Source organism: Thermobia domestica, chromosome 8, assembly GCF_964235325.1.
Source record: "Thermobia domestica chromosome 8, izTheDome1.hap1.1, whole genome shotgun sequence".
NCBI classification, from domain to species: Eukaryota; Metazoa; Arthropoda; class Insecta; order Zygentoma; family Lepismatidae; genus Thermobia; species Thermobia domestica.
The window spans coordinates 133,956,305-133,977,560 of NC_137461.1; the positions used below are offsets into that span (position 1 = coordinate 133,956,305).

The 21,256-nt window shown below is 36.0% G+C and overlaps 2 protein-coding genes across 2 annotated transcripts in view; one reads left to right on the forward strand and one right to left on the reverse strand.

Moving 5' to 3' along the window:
* Positions 1–21,256, reverse strand: part of LOC145693218 (betaine--homocysteine S-methyltransferase 1-like) — a 64,669-nt gene that overhangs the window by 36,460 nt on the left and 6,953 nt on the right. The window lies entirely within an intron of this gene.
* LOC145693217 (dimethylglycine dehydrogenase, mitochondrial-like) overlaps positions 1–21,256 on the forward strand; it is a 77,175-nt gene that overhangs the window by 12,360 nt on the left and 43,559 nt on the right. Inside the window, exons 4-7 of the mRNA XM_081769006.1 lie at positions 5,031–5,148; positions 5,832–5,953; positions 14,381–14,488; positions 15,588–15,684. Of these exons, the coding sequence (XP_081625132.1) occupies positions 5,031–5,148; positions 5,832–5,953; positions 14,381–14,488; positions 15,588–15,684 (445 nt within the window). The remainder of the gene's footprint in view (positions 1–5,030; positions 5,149–5,831; positions 5,954–14,380; positions 14,489–15,587; positions 15,685–21,256) is intronic.

A 21,256-nucleotide genomic window follows, 5' to 3' on the forward strand; every position in this document is an offset into this window, starting at 1 on the left:
AAACAATAAAAAAAAATGAAGAAATTTAAATCATCTAATGATCGTCTCTTCATGGGGCCCTCAATAGTTCGTCGAAAATTATTACATGAAAGGATTTTAACTAGCTAACAATTTTTATGCAACCTCAGGGCACTGATTAACGTAGGTATGTGATTGCTGTATTGGATTTTCAAGCAGAACATCGACATTCGAATTTCCGCAACATCGAACTTTTTCACATACTTCAATTTCAATTTCAAACCATACTCAATGTGATGGGCAAGATCTCCTGTGGAGAAGGAAAAATATGTTGGAATGACGAGTAATTAGAGTAGGCCGTGAATGGAGGCAAAGATTTACAAACTTATAGCCAGTCTTCAATTGTTTCAGATTTGAGATTTTCAGTTTATTTTAGTCAATCTCTAACTCAAGTATGTCTTATTTTTCGTGCTTCTTATATGCAGTATGTAGTGAAATAATAAGTTATACACACACAACGTGTTATAATTTCTTTGATATGTGGTATTCATTGGAAAACACTTTCCAAACAACAGAGATAAACCTTAAAATAGAGGTTATTTTCGTGCATGATTTGCACGGCAAAAGCCTGTTGCAGTGCTTTATAGACTTACCTACTGTCGTCGGTGAGTTGAAATGATAACGTGTAAATTGAGTTACATCTATTCAGACGTTTACGGTACCAGCAAAAGTACTGGACCCGACGCAATGGAATTAATTATAGCAGTTATGAGTGCAATTACTTCTGTGGCTGATTATGAATTCTAACTACGAACTAGACTACAATCATTCAATCATATTAAACAATTATGGTCAAGCATTTCCACATAAAATTGATTACCAAACTCTAAGATGTAACGTACTTTTTGTATTTTTTATTCTTAAACATCAGCAAGTTAGTAAGTACATTCTTAAAAGTCTTACCACATCATATTCCATTGCCAAAATTTGATTTCACTTTATTATCAAAAACTTTTCTTTGAAGATAAGGTGTGCTGTGTATGATTGCATGAGCTGTGTATGAGCAAACAAAGTACAAGCGAATGCCACCATCTGTTCCCCTCAGCGATTATTTTTAGTTGGGTAGGGGCCTGGGACGACGTTGTTCTGTCCCCCCACTATAATGTTCCATTTTCTCGGCAACGGGAAGGGAACAAACGGAGCTACTGCGGAGCAAATGGGAGCAAACGAAGAAACTGCGGAGCAAATGGGAGCAAACGAAATACAAACGAATGTCACCATTCGTTCCTCTGCTATTGGGTGGGGGGCTGGGAGCATGTTGTTCTGGCCCCTCAGTTTAAATTTATATTTTTCGGGAACGGTAGGGGAACAAACGAAGAAACTGCGGAGCAAATGGGGGCAAACGAAGTAGAAACGAATGCCACCATCCGTTCCCCTCAGCGATTATTTTTCGTTGGGTGGGGGCTGGGACGACGTTGTTCTGCCCCCCACTTTAATGTTCCATTTTCTCGGGAATGGTAAGGTAGCAAACGGAGTTACTGCGGAGCAAATGGGAGCAAACGAAGTACAAACGAATGCGACCACCTGTTCCTGTCTGTGAGCGTTTTTAATTCGAGGGTCTGGGACCACCTTTTTCTGGTCCCTCAGTTTAAATTTCTATTTTCTCAGGAACGGTAGGGGAGCAAACGTAGAAACTGCGGAACAAATGGGAGCAAACGAAGTGCAAACGAATGTCACCATCCGTTCCTCTCTGTTATTGGGTGGGGGGACTGGGACCATGTTGTTCTTCCCCCACTTTAAATTTCTATTTTTTGGGGAACGGTAGGGGAGCAAACGTAGAAACTGCGGAGCAAATGGGAGCAAACGAAATACAAACGAATGCCACCATCCGTTCCCCTCAGCGATTATTTTTCGTTGGGTGGGGGGCTGGGACGACGTTGTTCTGCCCCCCCCCCCCACTTTAATGTTCCATTTTCTCGGGAACGGTAAGGGAGCAAACCGAGCTAGTGCTGAGCAAATGGGAGCAAACGAAGTACAAACGATTGAAATTGTTTTCGAAGAATTGCGTGGTGGTGGTGGTGGTGGTGGGGGCAGAAGTACGCACGCCATGCCAGGATTTTCCTCAATTTGGAGCAGTAAAGATTAGCATCACTTAGAGAAACACGAAATAAATAGTCAAAAATTCCACTCATGTTAAGTTCTAAGATATAGGGATTAATGCAAAGAAAAAGAAAATAATAATAGGCATCATTCAGACAGAGAAAGCATGGAAAGAGCTAAACAAGAAGGGAAAGAGGGAAAGAACAAAAAGCGGAAGACATGGAAATAAATTAAATTTAAGGCTTAAGGATGAACAGTCTGCGTCTTTGCCCCCTAATCCCTCCCTCTGTCTCGGGCTTTTCTCCCTTTATAGGATAAATCTCTTTCAATAGCAATCGCGAACATCATGTACAATGCTTGATTCCTTTTCTAAGAAAAACTGTAAATCCAGGTTGGGAATCGAACCAAAAACCTTTACAATGAGAGTCTCATATGCTGTCCACTTAGCTACACAGACCATAAACAGGCGTGTTAAATTAGCAACTGCTAACGAGTTACCCCCGGTTCCATTTGAAGTTTGAATTTTATTTTTCGGCCTTTGGGCGTCTGTGGTTCAGCCTCTCCTGATTTAATAAAAAGCGTTTGATTTATAAATCAAGATCAAGAAATAACTAATCCACAATCTTAAGAACTTACTTACTGTTGCACCAACATATACTTCGGAGTAATGAGGATTAAAAAAATGATTTCATAAATCAACGAAACGAGTCCTAGTTCTTGAAGGAGGTGGTCGCACCATAATCCACGCGCAAATGACATCTCATAGCGTTGTTACGTAACACACTCGGTATAAATAAAGCTTCGAAAACGCAGTTTCCAAGCTCTGGCGTGGATAAGTCGGTAAGGTGTCGGCTTGTTGAGTGAAATAACCCGGTTCAAATCTCGGCTAGTATGAGATTTTTTCTTTCAAAATACACTTCAGTATGTACAAAGTACATATTTGCTATTAATAATTGCTTTCTTGCATTTTCGTAGATTATCTTAAATTAGTGAACATGGATTAGTGGAGGTTAGGTGTAGTCTGTATTTTTACACTTTTGTCTCTTTCATTTATTCTTATTTGTATCTTTCATTTATTCTCATCATCACCGACCCTTTTAGCCTACACGACAAAAATGTGGGACGTAAACTTTAAAGATTTTGTTTAATTCCAGTATAGTCTGCACGGGCTGGCATGGGCTAACATCTTTATGCATTTGGGCTAACTTACTTAGTAAAAGTAATTATAGTCTACTATATGCTGACTTTGATGCTATTATTGGAGGCCTATATCCACGAACATTTCTAACCATATTCGTAAATCGAAACAATGGCGCTGTTGCTCCTTCATATCTAGGAAAGCCAAGATTCTGCTTGGGAAAGCTAGTACCTGCCCTGTAAATCTAAGTCTTCAAAATGAAATTTAATTTTGTACGGTTATGCCCTTTAGGATAAAGGGAACGGATGGCTAAAGAAAGTAAAAAATTATGATATAATTAATTGAATTAGAATGCGGGAGGAAAAAAACGACAATACATACTGACACGATATTGTCCACCACTAGCTTTACGTGAACGTTAATCTAACCGTAGAACTCTCGCATGGTAGTTAAGTGTTGAGTTGATTTTGAGTTTAACGTCCCGTTCAGCAGCGAGGCTATATGAGACGTGGACCTACTGATTAACGTAGAATCCGAACCACATGAGCTCCCGCTGGGAATCGAACCCGGGTCTCCCACGCCACAGGTAGTTAAGTGCTCTACTATTGAGTCATTATGCACCCATATAATCCTCTGCCAGGAAGTGCACTGTATAAGCTATCTGGGTTAGCATCTTCCACCGTTAGGGCTAATGCAGGGGTAAAAGTGGATCAAAAAAGGTAGGGGGACGCATGACGTCACGTCGTCCTCCGTGCCTATCTTTACCGATTGTACATTTTTAGGAACAGGAGGGACGTCATAGATATTTTCTGGAAGTGGAGGAACGACGTCCTCCTGCTTTCCCCATTACTTTTACCCCTGGACTAATATACTTACTGTTTAGAATCAATTATACACTGCTATTCGTTTATTTCGACGCTATTATTGGAGGGCTATGTTAATGGACTTATCTAGCAATATTTTGTTAAGAAACAGTGTGACGCCTGTGTTTTTTTAAAGTTTAGGTCAGTCGATATTCTACTTGAGCCAATCAGTACAAACTCTGGACAAATGACCAAATAAATTGAAGCCTTTGAACACACATAATTACAGAGATATGAGTGTTGGAAGTTTGGAGGCTACCTTCACGCAAGCCCCCAAGTGTCTGAGCCAGCCGAGATTTTGCTTGAATCATGTAGTACTCTGTCTGGGCTGGCTGAGTGAGAATCTTCGTGTTGGAGCTAAAGTAGTTAGTGAGTGAAAATCATTATAAACTACTGTATTTTGACTTCAACGTTATTAATCGTTGGGTGCATTCACCGACGTTCCTAGCCATACAGTATTTGTGAAACCAAAGAGTAAAGTCGTTGGTCCTATAGGTTTGGCCGGCCGAAGCATTAGACGCATTTAGTAGTATATCCTCCGGGTGATTGGATAGAAAATATTAGTTTTTATGCAAGCATAGCCACAACAGTAAAGCAAACTTTTGTATTAATAAGCTTAGTTGCATTCTGTTGTTTCCATGAACGTAACGCAGTATGATAAAGTGATATCATATATTACAGCGTAATAAAATATGAAATTGAATGTTAGTTGTGATAAGAAATTACATAGAAGACTCGCATAGAAAAATTTAAGTAATTTAAATACTCACTTGCAACATATTTTAAACACTATTAGAATCATTTTTGTTGTATGAACAAATATCTTACAGGGACACCGAATAAGTAAAATAATTTTATTTCGATCTCCTGAACTGTTTAATACCGTTATTAATATCTACAATCCAGTAATTAATTTGTTTGAAATTTTGTGTTCATAATTTACTAGTGTAGACTATGTTTTGTATTTGCAGTGGAGTATCAGCAGAGGGCACAAAATCTGCGAAAAAGAAATTATGTACCGAAGCTGAAACAGTCATCATTGGAGGTGGAATTGTAGGTTGCAGTATTGCATATCATTTGGCAAAACTAGTAAGTTAAACACAATATTTCTTATTAATATAGTTCCATTTTATTCTCTTTAATATATATAGTGGTTGAATGCCAGGTACAACGCGGGATATCGACTGCTATGCATTGATACCAATCTTCAGCAAATGACAGCTATATCAGGGATGTTCTAAAAAGCGAGGTCACACTTTTCTCTAGGCCAATTTCAGCACGATCATGTCCGTCTACATGTATCCTTGAATGTGTAAGCCGTGCTCAAAATCTCTGCTTCCCTGGCCTGGTAACATAACGCCCAACGATCAAGGTGAATTAGGGTTGGTTGGCACCTCGTTTGCAATAGTCGACCGGCAGATAGTGTTGATGTAAGGTGTGTTTAAGAGTAGCTGACGATTCCTCTAAACATGTCAAATGTTTGCGTCATAGTCTCTGATTGCAGTGCGTTTAGGCTTATCGCGATATTGATTTGTCACAGAAGTGTTTTATGGTTCTGAAATATAACTTTGGTTCAAATTTCATTTCACTTTCTTTCTTTCTTTCGTAGTGTTGCAATTTGCACAAATAAATGTTTTAGAAAAAATTGAAATATCAGTCACTAGAACTATTTTGATTCCCATACAGCTCAATAAATATAAAATATTTATTTTATTCTTCATAATACAGTGACTAAGGTTAAGATATATATCAGAATGAATTTGTTTTTTTAGGGCCAGAGAGGTGTCGTTTTATTAGAAAAATCAGAATTAACTGCTGGATCCACATGGCATGCGGCAGGACTTACTACATTTTTCCACCCTGTACCAAATGTCAAGAAAATTCATTATTACAGGTAAAAGTAACAATAAATTGTTTATTATCCATTTATTTATTACTCACAACTTCGATGTATGATTGCATGATCATCATAAGTATTTATTCTGTGAGTATTAGTAGTTACTTGAAACAAATTTGGAAATACTGGATACTAAGAAAATACATAGAAGTTACAACTAGGAAAATTTATCTACATTATTTATTACTTAGTTTTCATTAAACCTTTATTTCATGCTATATAAATAAACGAATGATCGTTCAATGAACTGTTGTATAGAACTCGTTACGGGAACTCCATCTATTTGAAAATTATTTGTCGCGCTTTTTAGACCCGTTTTCGTCATCAACAGTGTCCTGGGCACGCTGTGAGTAACTGCTGTTTCCAGGGCCGTTCTGGGATACTAATGAGGGCGGTGGACAAGTCTACTAAAAGGGCGCCCATACGGAACGGGACAACTGTGTCCTTAGCCTACTGGACACAGTTTCTACTTTATATTTCAATCTCTGCGAGAACCATTTTAATATTGTCCTCCCATCTGCGCCTCGTCTCCTAACGGTCATTTTCCTATTTGGATTTCCAGTTACAACTTCGAAAGCGTTTCTAATTTCTTCCATTCTGGATACATAATCTGACCATTTGAGCCTCCTAGACTTGATGACCCTAACAATGTTTGGTAAACGGTATAAAATTATGCAGTTCCTTGTTATGAAGTTTCCGCCTTTCCCCATTCCCGTTCCTTTTGGAGTTCGAATATTGGTTTAAGAATCTTGTTTTCAAATACTTTCAGTCTGCGATTTTCCCTCAGAGTCAGTGACCGTGTTTCGCAACCATGCAGCACAACAGACATGATCATGATTATCGTTTTATATTTTGAGCTATAAATTCCTCAACAGAATTAGCGACAACAAAAGATTTTCAACTGAATAATAGCACGAGATCCCTTTCAGTTGGCATCAATTTTTTTAGTGATTATGGTTTTGGTGTGTTAATAATGATCCTAGATATTTGAAAGTATCCACTTTGTCGAAAGAAAATATTATTTGGTATTTTAACGCATCCATAAAATACAGTATTACGATCCCGACAAACGTCCATTTATTTAGTTTTCTCTGCATTTACTTTTAAGCCTATATCCCTGCAAGCGTTAATTAAGATTTCTGCATCCCTTTCTATTGTTCTATTTGGTCTAGGAATTAATTCGTGCGGTTGGTACGCACACATTGAAGCTGTAGTACAAACACAAAATACATAAATACCTTAAGAAAAATATTGTCCATCGCTAGCCACCACTTTCGCCAATCTATCAGGCAATGTACGGATTCCGTGGCGAAAGAAGTCCTCATCCTTGGAAGCGATCCAGTCAGAGACCCATGTTTCGATATCTTCTGAAGAAGTAAACCGCTGTCCAATCAAATCGTTGTTCATGCAATCGAACAAGTAGTAGTCCGAAGGAGCAACGTCTGGTGAATACGGCGGGTGGGGTAAAACTTCCCATCCAACATTTTCTAAATAGGTTTTGACCGGTTTTGCGACATGTGGGCGAGCGTTATCATGTTGAACAATAAGTTTATCATGTCTGTTCTCCCATTCTGGTCGTGTTCTGGCCAGAGCTTGCTTCAAACGCATTAATTGTCGTCGATAACGTTCTCCATTCATAGTTTCACCCGGTTGCAGCAGCTCATAGTACACCACACCTTTCATATCCCACCATATGCACAGCATAACCTTTGCACAGTGAATATCTCGTTTTGGTTGTGATGGACCTGGTTCACCTGGTTTCACCCAGGCCTTTTTTCGTTTAGGGTTCTCGTAATGGATCCACTTCTCATCACCCGTAATAATTCGATGCAGAAACCCCTTTCTGCTCTGTCGTTGAAGCAGCAATTCGCAAATGGTTTTTCGTCTTTCAACGTCTCTGTCTTTCAATTCATGTGGAACCCAATGTGACATCTTTTGAATCATTCCCATGGCTTTCAAGCGTTTGGAGACTGTTGTTTGATCAACGCCTAATGCTGCTGCAAGTTGTTCCTGCGTTTGACACGAATCCTGCTCGAGCAATGCTGTCAATTCTTCGTCTTGAAATTTTTTTGGCTGTCCAGCTCGCTCTTGGTCTGCCAAGCCGAAATCACCACTTCTAAACCGTGCAAACCACTTCTGACACGTTCGCTCAGCTAGAGCATGGTCACCATACACTTCCACCAAAATACGATGAATTTCAGTCGCACTTTTCTGCATGTTAAAGTAATGCAGCAGGACACCCCGCAAAAACACTTTATCAGGCACAAATTGCGCCATGTTCACTTAACTACAAACTGGTGTTATTGACGCTTTAATCCACTGCCCTATACTACGAACGATACGCGATGACAGGGGTTTGCAACACATGTGCGGATACACGGAACTGTGGGACGCTCCGTTCGTTGCGCCATCTCTTGTCCACCCGCACGAATTAATTCCTAGACCAAATATCATTCCCTATTAAATTTACATCAGCAGCATACGCCATAACCTGGCAAATACAATTCAGCTCTAGTACTTGATTGCTGTCTTTGATTTTCCTTAATGTGTTCTCCAGAACAAAGTTAAATAATTATGACGAAAGCGCATCTCCTTGTTTCAGGTCATCCTCAACGTGAAAGCTCGTGAACAAGAATTTCTCTACTCGAACCTTACTTCGGGATTCATTTAAACATATCTTAATTAATCTACCCTTTTCGGTATTGCAAATTCTAAGCGTGTTTTACAATGTTTCCCTCCTACCAGAGTCTAAAGTCAATAATTGATGTGCCAGGATGTTGTATTCTCTCATTTCTTTTCAAGTATTAGTCGAATGGCAAATATATGGTCGATAGTTGATCGATTTTACTTAAATCCGTTCTGATAATCTCCAATAATTTCATCTGTGTATGGAGTCAATCTTCCTAATACAATGTTTAAGAGGATTTATTGGATGTTGACAGAAGAGAAATGCCTTGATAATTATTAAATCTGTTTTGTTGCTTTTCTTCTGAGCTGAAACAATGATTGATTCTCTTCACTCTTGTGGTAATTCCTCCTTGTTCCAGATAATGAGAATGAGTTTGTGTATCTTGCTCTACAATAATTCCCCTCCAGCTAAAATTAAGTCAACCATAATTTTGTCTACACCCGGATATATATATATATATATATATATATATATATATATATATATATATATTTTAATAGCGATTTATATTTCTGTCTGGTTAGGTTCTGGAATATACGGTTATGCTGCATGCATTTCACTTTCTCCACGTGCATTACTTTTTGGCTATGTCTTAAGCAAATCGTGAAAGAAATCTTTCCATCTATTTAAGATGCTATCTGTATCAATTAGAACTGTTCCTTTAGGTTTCTTTAATATATAAGGACGAAGTTGATAGCTCTTCATAAATTTGTTGATGCATTTATACATGTCCCGAATATTTTTGTTTTTGCTATTATCTTCAAGTTGATTAATTTTAACTTTCAAAAGTCGCGTTTCTTTGTTCTAAAAGTTTTAGAAGTTTTCTGTCACATGACAATGAAATTTTATGCAGTTATTTCCTTCGGATTTTGTAGCCAAAGCAGTTTCTTCTTTTTTTTTCTTGTCTGCTACTTTAGAACATTCCTGGTTGAACTATGGTTTGTTCCTGCGGATTTCTGCGTGCTCCAATATTTCTTTTGCTGAAATTTTAATGTTATCTCTAATTTCAACCAAGTATCTTGAACACTAGTGCACTCCGAACCTTCTAAAACCGAGAATCTATTCGACACTTCAGTCTGGCTCCCCTCTCACATGACTCTCCTCTATTTTTTTTTTAAATACCGCTCCGCTTTCAGATATTGAATATTTCCTTTATTCCACGATAGTCTCTCTCTTACTATCACAATCAACTCAACTCCTCTGGACGACCAAACATCAGTTGTGCTAGGCTGTTCTTTTCTGTCTAATAAAACATGATCAGTTTGAAAATGAGTTTTTCATCTGATGAGGTCCAAGTATATTTATGAATCTCGCGATGTTGGAATTTTGTAATCTTCACGATAAGATTTCTGGATATTGCACAGTTCACGAGTCTAGCGCCGTTGTCACAACCTTCCTTATGCAAACGTTTATTCAATATAATCGGTTTGAAAATACCCTCTGGTCCTACCTTCGCATTGAAACCGCCTAACAGAATTTTCATAGGGTATTGCAGAAGATGATCAAAGACCCGTTCTATTTTTCCATAACAACTGTCTTTTTTTAATCGCCATCCTTATTTTCTGTTGGGGCATGTACAGCCGGGGACACTTCTAAATGGTACACCTTAGCCGTAAATCTCCATATGGCTGTACCATTTAGAAGTGTCCCCCGCTGTATATTTAAAACAATAATATTACACCACCGACCCTTAAGAGAAGTAAAAGAAAATCTATCATTAACAAATTCAACCTATGTAATTGCTGATATTACGTATTCGTTTGTGAACGGAAAGCCGTGTTTCTAGTTGGTAATTTTTAATTTGTTCCCCGTAAAAGAACGTAAAATTTCCCGGCTTGACTTCTCCATTTCCTTCTCATCTAACTTCCTGATATCCCACTAGGTCCAACCTCTATTTCTAAACTCATTTTTTTTACAAATTTTACCGCGCCTTTCCTATAGAGACTTGTTATATTTTATGTTCCAAATCTCATGTCGATTTTACTTTGCGGAGTTCGTGCCAAGTTCTGATCCGAGGATTCTGCGAACTTATCTGAAAAATCCTTTTTTTTTAAAAAAAATGGATGAGGTTGTTAGCCTCACACCAAATTCTCCAGCTGGATTATCACCCCTTGTCTGTCCGCAACTGCTTACTCAGTATATTCACAGCTAATCTCTATATCCCAGAGGCCTTCTTCTCGATCCACAACCTGAGGACGCGCCGTGCCGTGGTGACAAGAAGACCACATTTTACGGAAATTAATACCGGTACAGCTTTATTTCAGAAATACAACAGGTACTGATTATCCGAACACTGCTTTAAAACACACAGAAACAATCAATATGCTCAGATATATGGATGCATATTAAGACTGTGAAAGCTTCGATGCCGTAAAAATCGTAAATTAGAGACTAGTGTCAGTGTAGTATTATATAAATGCATCGCACGTTTTACTATCTGAACTATTCTTGATGTATCACATTGTTTCGTTTTATAGCTATATACTTTAGGTTAAGTATTTGAGAACAAGATCCTGAGACGAATATTCTGACCCAAGAGGAACGGAAATGGGGAATGGCGGAAACTTCATAACGAGGAACTACATAATTTATACGTTTACCCAACATTGTTAGGGTCGTCAAGTCTGGGAGGCTTAGATGAGCAGGTCATGTAGCTAGAATGGAAGAAAGTAGAAACGCTTTCTAAGTCTTGACTGGAAGACCAATCGGAAAATCTAGGCGCAGATGGGAGGACAATATTAAGATGGATCTCGCAGAAATTGGAATACAAAGTAGAAACTGGATGCAGTTAGCTAAGGATAGAAGTCAATGGAGAGCTTTTGTGAACGCGGTATTGAACCTCCGGGTTCCATAGGCCATAGAGTGAGTGATTTAGTTAGATTATACTCTTTACCTGTTCTCTGCCAATAGCAACTGTATGAATTTATAATACAAAACTGAAATACAGAAGAATAAAATGTTAAAAAAATGTCATATTTCGCAGGGCATCTTATGTAAAGGGCGCCTTGTATTTTCACAGGTTCTGTACTACCAGTCAGTATTTCAATTTATTAAACAAAGCTGTTATACAGGATAACTAAAACCACTTATCTATAATGTGATGTTTCGTAGGGCGCCTTATGTAAAGGGCGCACTGTACCTTTCACGGGTTCTTCGCCAACAGTAACTGTGTGTATTTATTGTACGGAACTGTGCTATACAGAAGAGTAAATAGCATCGTTAATCTTTGATGTGGTCTCGGAAGGGCGCCTAATGTAAAGGGCGCCCTGCACCTTTCACGGGTTCTTTACCAATAAAACTGTAAGAATTTATTACTAAAAACTTGTACCTTTATTTATACTGTGATATTTCGGAGGGCGCACCGGGACACGTGTCCCGGTGGGCCAGCACGGGCCTGGCTGTTTCCCACCATGACTTTCGTCCTTTTAATACTAATACAAAGGGAGTTCAAAACGTTTTGCACAGTGGTCTCTAATTTTTTTATTTGCTGCAGGAGGAGAATGATTTTTTTTGTGAACATACTTGGAACATTTAGCTATAAGTTTGTATATAAAAGTATTTTGTTTTATTTACAGGTGAGCCATAATGGACCGTGAAGTAGATGTCAGGTTGCGACAACAGTCGGTGATGGAGTTCCTCTTCAAGACCGGCGATGACTCTGCCACATCGATTCACAGGAAGTTGCACCCTGTTTCAGTAGTATCCAGCGGTGGTTGCAGAGATTTAAAGAAGGTGATTTCTCTCTACTGGACAATCCACAATGCGGTAGACCATTGACGGTAGTAAGTGATGTGAATAAGGAGACCATTAATCAAATCATCCAAAATGACAGATGTGTGACGACATGACAGCTTGCTGAAATGACTGGTTTGTCATTGGTTAGTGTGGTATCAGTGGTACAGTCACTAGGGTACAGAAAAATCTGTGCACGTTGTGTGCCTAGATTATTGACAATAGAAATGAAAAAGATGGGGAAGGATGCCTGCGAGGGTTTCATAACGACCTTTACTGAAGAGTGGAAAGTGTTTTGACGTCGTTATTACCCAGGATGAAACATGGTTGTTTTTGTCCGAACCTGAGAGCAAAACACGTCTGAAGGCCCATCTGCGCGAGAAAACATTTGATAGTGAGAAAGACCTTATTTCCTGTGTCAAGCGATGGTGTAAAAGTCAATCCCCAGAATTTTACCACAGTGCATTTACATCATGGAAAGAACGTTGGACCAGATGCGTCACAGCTGATGGAGGCTACATTGCGTAGGCTCAGTGTATAGCTAAATGTTTCAAGTATGTTCACAAAAAAAAAAAAAAAAAATCATTCTCCTCCTGCAACAAATTAAAAAAAAATAGAGACCACTGAGCAAAACTTTTTGAACACCCTTTGTAGTTAATAACAACAATGACATGGAAGTTTTAGTTCGGGACAAATTCCTCCTTTAACTCTGCTTTGGAAAGACTTTCCATCGCGCTATTGTCATGCTGACTCGGTCTGGAAATCGATAACATTGAAATAAATAAAAATAAAAATAAAATAAAATAAATCTGTATTGTTCACTGTATATTGGGAATATAAATTTATTTTTTCGGTTCTTTTTTTTATTTTAGGACACTTTCTCGCAACGTGCCCAATGTGCTCATTTACGAGGGGCGTTCGGAAAATAACTTCCGATTGGTCACTGTGCGTGAAGTAGTGGGACAGCGCTACCATCTTTGCACAGACGTGCGCGGTGGATCAGTCTCCATCCAGCCGTGGTAGAGTGAAGGTTGTCTGATCACTATTCCAATTTTGTAGCGTCTCGAAATCTATGCTGCAATAGAAAACCTCGCCAAGTACGAGCTGTTATACGTTTTCTTATACGGTAAAACAATATTTGGCAGCAGCTATTTATCGAGAACTTTGTACTGTGTATGGACCAAGTATGATGAATAAAGGAGTAGTTTGTGAATGCGTTCGTTCATTTAAAAGTGGACGAACAAACATTTATGACGAAGAGGGGAGTAGTAGGCCATCAGTGGTCACTGATGAACTCGTTCAGAAAATTGATGCAAAATTTCGTGAAAAACGACGTTTCACAATCTCTTTATGCATATGAAGAAGTGGCTTGGATCTCAGTGCTTTGGTGATGATGAGGAGCTGAAAGATGGCGGTCACAGGTTGGCTCAAGGCACAGGCGGGAGAATTTTATGCTGATGGAATTTCTAAGCTAGTACAGAGATATGATAAGTGCTTGAATGTTTATGGAAACTATGTTGAAAAATGGAGCAAAGAAGTAGTTTTCAGATGTATATAATAAATTCTTCTTATTTACTTTAGCGTTTCTTTTTTAACCAATCGGAAGTTACTTTCCGAACAGCCCTCGTATAAAAGTCAGTCTAGTCTGTCTGTCACCATTCTAAGGATTTCAGCCGTTTTGTTATGTGATCTGAGAATAAATTTTCACACACTTTTTTTTTCTGTATAAAGGAGACCCAACAGTTCAGTCACAAAGTGCATTTTCTTCGGTGTGAGGGGGTCCTTGGTTCGACTCCAGAGCTTGTACAATTTAATACACAACTTGTACTTTTTGATTTTTATTTGATATTAGCAGACAAATGTTACGCAAGACTATTTCATACTCTACTCCAGGCGTTTTAGTATTAAAAATATAATCTAAATCTTTGGAATCTAATAACTGTTTATAATGCCACAACATAACGTAAATGAATAATTTTTTGTTGCAATTTTGAACGTTTCAGCATGAACTTGTACTCGCAATTGGAGTACGAAACAGGACAAGCAGTAGGTCTTCATCGTCCAGGAAGTGTAAGACTGGCAACTACTCCTCTGATGTTAGAAGAGATGAAGTAAGTATTTTATTTTATTTTATTTTATTTTATTTTATTTTATTTATTTATTTTTAAGGATGTAAATCTACAAAGAAATTTGAATAGAATAATTAGTGAATTTTATTTGGGAAGACTGCAAGTTCAATTGTAACATTAAGTTATTAACATTTAGCGCTATACATGATATATACAGTGTGTTATCCTAAATGAAAAATGATGGTATATAATTTTGAAACAACTTTCAGTAACTAGTTTTGTGATAGTATTCGGAAATAATATCAATATACTTTCACTGATTGTGTATTTTTTCGAGATCAATTATATTTTAGTCCTTGGCATAAAGATAAAAAATTCAGATGAAAATTTCAATTGCACAGTCGAACACACTACTTTTAGGTTAACTGTTGATTTTTTGTGGTAGTACGAAATAATTGTATATTCAATTTATTTATTATTATTATTATTATTATTATTATTATTATTATTATTATTATTATTATTATTATTATTATTATTTACGAGTAACGTCTCTAAAGGCCTTGCCTGCTTACATTTGGATTATAGATGGATATTATGTCTTGAATTATCTGTAAAACTAATACACATAATTTCTATCAAATTTTTAAATTCTCAATTGAATAGTTTAGTCCTTCAAATTACTTCCAATTATACAATGATGCTAAAACTTTTTCTAATTGAAACGAAGTGAGCATCAGCAAGGAAGTTCCATTCTATCCCGAAAATACTTTGTTTTAAATAGTTCAAGTGATCTCAACCAAATCTTGCATGATCATCAGGACATCTAACAAGCCCAAGTTTAAAATGAAAAATAATGTCATACTACGTGCCACAGAGAAAGTACTTCTTTCGCACAAGCCAAGAAGCGAAACGACGCTTTACGTTTTTATTTGTTCATATTGTATAACTTAACAGCAGCTTTCACAAGATTCTCAATTTTCTCTGAATATATAACAATTTTAATACTCCATATATACACAATCAGACGTCAGCTTTGCAGAGATCGATCACGCACAAAGATTTTTTTTTTCATTCCAATTTTGACCTTTTAAAGCCTACCCAGTATATGTATTTTTAAGAAGTAATATTTTTGTTTCAGGTACCAAATGTCACGTAACCAAGTTCACAAAAATCCACAGCGTCTTATTACTCCAGAAGAAATACAAGAAATGTGTCCTATTTTGAATATGAATAATGTAGGTATTTCTGTCGCATTTAAATTTATTTATTATCAAAGTAATATAAAACAAATTCCAGTATATTTCTTTTTATTTTCAGGTAAGATGATATGTATCAATATCAAAATTTAGTAATATTTCCTATATTTTAAGAGAGTATGCAACCAATGTGAACTTTCACGTGAAAATATATTCCTTAAGGCATATATCTTTTTTTTATCACTTTATTTTAAGTGCTATGAACAGGTCATAGGCAAAAATACAGCACTATGTTAAAATCTATATAATCATTTTAAACAGAACAGAAAATGTATAGTATAGAATGACTATTAGAGCAGATTAAGGCCTTTGTCAGAAAGTAAATATATTAAAAATGATGGGGTGGATTCCAAAAGATCTTAAGTCAATTTTTGTCTATTTTGAGGTATTGGTTCTATTAAGTTTCATTTCAACATCTTCGTATATTGAACAGGGTTTCATGCCATAACTACATAAATCAAATTAGTTGTACGCAAAACAAAACTGTTTTATTTTCCAAAATGTCCTTAGTCAACTGTATTCTCTGAAGTTATTTTCTGACTCATGCCTACAAACACTTATAAAACTCTTGCTATAGATGATAATTTCACCATTATCTTACGAAACGTAGGCAATTACAATTTTCTTTTAGGTCGATTACTTTTTTTTCTTTTACGGAAATAGAATGATGGAAACGCACACAAAATATCATCTCCTAAAAAACTTACTTTTTTGACTTAGGCTCTTTTAAAATTGAGCTCTTCAATTATAAGATTCAAACTGATATATAAAACATTTTTTTTTTAAAGAAGTCAATTTCATAATATACATTCAAAGAACTATGCAAATTAAACTCTCATTTAACTACCATTTAAAAGAATGAAACAACCTTACTTAAAATTGCACATCCAACATGCAAAAATTTTGGTAACTTATTGTCATATTTTAACATAAAATACTGTCTCTTTGAGTAAAAGATTATAACATAAAAATACACTGAAAATACACAATAACAATAAAATAAAGATAAGAAGCTAGAATCCTTGTCATAAAGTTAAAACAGTTTAATTTTTGTAAGAAATTCTCTGATATTTCTCCTAACATATGTTTATTTTAAATTGTAAGACATTTTCTTCCTTCTTAGTATTTCACGTTTTGAATTTAATGCAATCAATGTCGATCGATTCCTAACACTATAAATCGGCACTCTTAGTCCTATATTTTTAAAGCAATATTCGCTACTATATTTGTTATTCAACACCATTTGAATAAATAATTTATCAATAACTTTCCTCCTTTTCGATAGGGCTTGAAATCCCCAAAATGTTAATCAATATCCATATTCATGTGCATAATAATCCTTTTTCATTTTATAACATAGTAGCCTTATAAAACATTTCTGTACAGCTTCGATTTTGTTAACAGGTGTGTTGGATAGACTGTTCCAGACAACTGAACCAAATTCCAATAAGTGTCATATAGGTACACATAAGAACTACCATTTATAAAATCAGGCCATTGATAAAATATAAAACCTATTGTTTTCTTGTTGATTGTACTATGTCATTTATGTGATTACCAAATTTTAATTGTTTGTCATACAAAATACCGAGATCTTTAATGTGTTTAACTGTGTCTATTTTTATTCCATTAATTTTACATTTGCTAACAAAATATTGAGTTTTATTAGTGAATGTCGTATGTTTAGTTTTCTCAGAGTTGATCATTAATAAATTATTTTCACACCAATGATATACTGTATCTAAATCTTTCTGCAGCAGAAAATTATTATACTTGTTATTAACTACTCTAAAAAGCTTTGTCATCTGCATATAAAAGTATTTTTGAGTACTTGACTTTTCCTGGTAAATCACTGATAAATAGAGAAAAAAGAAATGGCCCCAGGGGAGATCCTTGAGGTATCCCCTTCCCTATTTGACCTTGACCAGATGTTACATTTCCTATCTTCACTTTACAAGTTTTATTTGATAAGTAACTTTCAAACCAACTAACATGTGATAGTGATAGGCCAATGTTTGATAACTTACTTAGTAGTAATTGTGATCAATAGAACCAAAGGCCTTTGATATAACATCTACCTGTAAATTACTTTTTAGTGCGAAGTATGTAAAATTAGTAAAATGGATAAGATTTGTTGCAATTGATCTACACTTCGATTGTGTCCATTTCGTAATAGAAACATCAAATGTATCTCCGTAATAGTGCTTCCACTTCAACCGACTCTTACACAATAAAGTTACACAGTTCGTGGTAGAGAGCGCCACTGTGTGTGGCCAGTGAAGCAAGCATTGATAGATACGAGGGGCCGACGCGAAATGTGTGTAACTTCGTTTTGCAAGAGTCGGTTACAGTGGAAGCACTGTTACGGAGATATATTTGGTGTTTCTATTCCGAAACGGACACAATCGAAGCAGCCGAAGAATGACAGAATCGGAAGGGACGCAAGAGAAAGAAAAAATGTGAACTCTGGCAAAGGATTGTTAGAAGGGGCCCTCAATTAGAAACTGTGCGAAAAACACGTTTGTTTTCAGTTTTATTTCTTTTTGACAATGTTGCCATTACTTTCAGGCCCCGAAAACAATATATATTGTAACTAAGGGTATAACAAATTTTTAAACAAAAAAATCAGCGACATGTCCCCCCATTTTTTTTTTTTTAGTTTTTTGAAATTTTCCACACACAAAAAAAAAATAAAGAAAATACGCATCGATGGTTTTGAAAAAAAAATACATTTACATCTAGATAGTATCTAAAATCTGTGAAACTTTCAAAATTTTTCGATCACCCCCACCAAAATTAATAAATATTCAATTTTTAGCACGTATGATACGATAATTCGGTAAGGGGAGGGGGTATGGGTCAATTTTTTTTAGATAGTTTTAGGTCAAGGTTAACCTTTTGGGTCAATAGCGACCTAATTTGGATCAAGGGCCGACTTAACTATCTTACTAGGAAAGACCCTTTACCTCAAAAAGTGGAAACCCTAAAAGAGTTAAGGACATTTTTCTTCCTTTCTTTTTATTGGGGTTCTGAATTAAGACCGGCACCGATTAAGAGTGCTTAGAGTTAGTTATTACTATTTATTAAGGGCGCTCGTCAAGCCTAAATATTTTTCAAACATTTTTCGAAATATTTCGGAAATCAAAGAATGATACTAAAATTTAATTGTAAATGTATTTATTATTTAGATATTAGTATTTAAAGTTTATTCAAGGAACGTTCAGTACCCCATGTAAACAAATACACGTGGTGATTGTTTGATTTTATTGGTTAGAGAGCCCTAGAACACCCATGCGGCAGAAGAAAATAGTCCTTGCTTATAAGGCTCATTACCAGAATTTCTTAGAATTAGACAACAGAAACAGCACTTTATCTAAGAACTAAATTGAATTAATGCAATAAAAGTGAATACGCATGCACTGAAAGTGGTTTTGACCTAACTTTAGCGCGAATCACAGTTAACAATATGGCCACATGCGGGGAATAAGTAAAACATCGACAGGGTACAAGCACGTGTTTCTCGAAAGAAGCGCTGACCGATAGCCAATCATCCGATGACTGGCGGAGTAATACAATTCTGCAATGTTTACATCAGGATCAGAAGGTTCGTTGAATGACGTATAGTGAAATTACCTATTGTCGAGACATACTCCACTGTCAAATAATACATATTTCAATACATGTGACGTCATGGGCTTAGATAAGTGTTCGAGAATGAGAACCATCTTTAAAATGTTGAGTAGTATACTCATGAGTATTTTGTTCTTTCTTAAAAAAATAATTATACAGAGAAATTTAAATATTATCCTTAGATTTCTGAAACATTCTTAAAAGATAAAATGAAATAGAGAAGTAGTGACGGCAGTGATGATTGTCCTTTTAAAGCTGATAAACTTGCATTTCCGAATATGCAATACTCAGCAATCAACAGCCTATCAAAAATCTAACGACTTTAAATTACGGTTTGTGTGTAAGACTACAGAACTTTAGGAGTCAATTCACTTAAGGTGAAATGTAGTGGGATCAACTGTATAGAGAGATTTACGATTACAACGGTATGTAATATCAGGTTCTTAACTCTTTATCAACTGAGAAAAATAGAGTATAAGTGCAAGTTGTATGTCTTTTTTTCAATTATGAAATTAAGAAATATCGTACCGAGTTGAAGAGGAATTTACAAGGCTAATTAAATTACATTTCAAGCGTAAAGAAAACGTGAATGAATAGAATAATGCTTGACATTCTTTTGATCTGGAATAAGATTCAACTCTTATAGATACACAACCGTGCCAAAAATATAATCCAATTACGTCGTAGGCTATTCTTGACATGATATTATTCTAAGCCTAAAACATCAGAAAATGTTGAAAACAGCAACTTTGATCTTTAACCTAAGTTTTTCCAGAGCTGGCAGGAGTTGGACATCTGATACTATACAAATATAGTTGTGAATCTCTGTTATATACTTGATTTCACTGGATGAATTTTGACATCAAAAGTTTTACGTAGATAGTCCTTTAAATATTCATCTTAAAGTTACTATCTATATTGTTGAATTTGATGGGCTTTCCTGCTGCTATTTATATATTCCTCATGCTTGAAATATGCGTGTTTGTATCATCTAAACAATGTATATTTCAAGAAAACTTTATATTTGGGGAAGAATAAATGTTAACAATTGTCGCACTTACTGAATGAGAGCTCCAAGATGGCATTTATAGGCGATACTTTTCCATGACAACACACAATTTACGCTATTAATCATTTCGTTTAAATAATACAAAAAAAATCTGCCTCTTTTTCGTTTTTCACTTGAGTTAATAATAATAATAATAATAATAATAATAATAATAATAATAATAATAATAATAATAATAATTTACAAAATAATATCGTATGTAGTCGACAGAATTCATTAGATCTTGATCGAAATTGGTATGGTGGCAGATCTTAATGAGATTAGTACACATATGAAATATTATAGTTTGTAGAATTTTGGTTTCCGAGTTATTTACCATCAAAATTGGGGTTTGGATTTACCTGATAGCACAAACTCCAAATGTGGTGGCCAGTAACTCGAGAACGAAAGATCTGCCACATGTATATTGAGCTTGTTGCGGTCTAGTAACCTACCAAATTTGGTTAAGAGTAGACCAGTGGTTTCCAAGCTATTGGCTATCAAAATACAGGCTTGGAATTAACAAAACAAACTTGTTAAGGAAATAAGTGCAATATGATTTGTTAAAAAGTAATGAAGAGCGATTTTTTCCGCCACAGGAACTTACTTGTCTACTTATTGTTGCTTATAATTGCAACAACAGATGTTAATCATTCCTCAAAATTTGATACGAAATCTTTTGAGTGGTTGTACAAGTAGCGGAAAACCTCGTCAGTATCTGCTACGAGTATATTAGTTCACAGTTCGTATTTGCTATAAAGTTTCCCAATGTAGTACAAGTGAAATATAACCCCTGCTACTAACTCTCTGTTTTCAAATGTTTTACTTCGAATCTGTTTCCTAGAAGCTTCATATCTAAAGCACGAAATATGT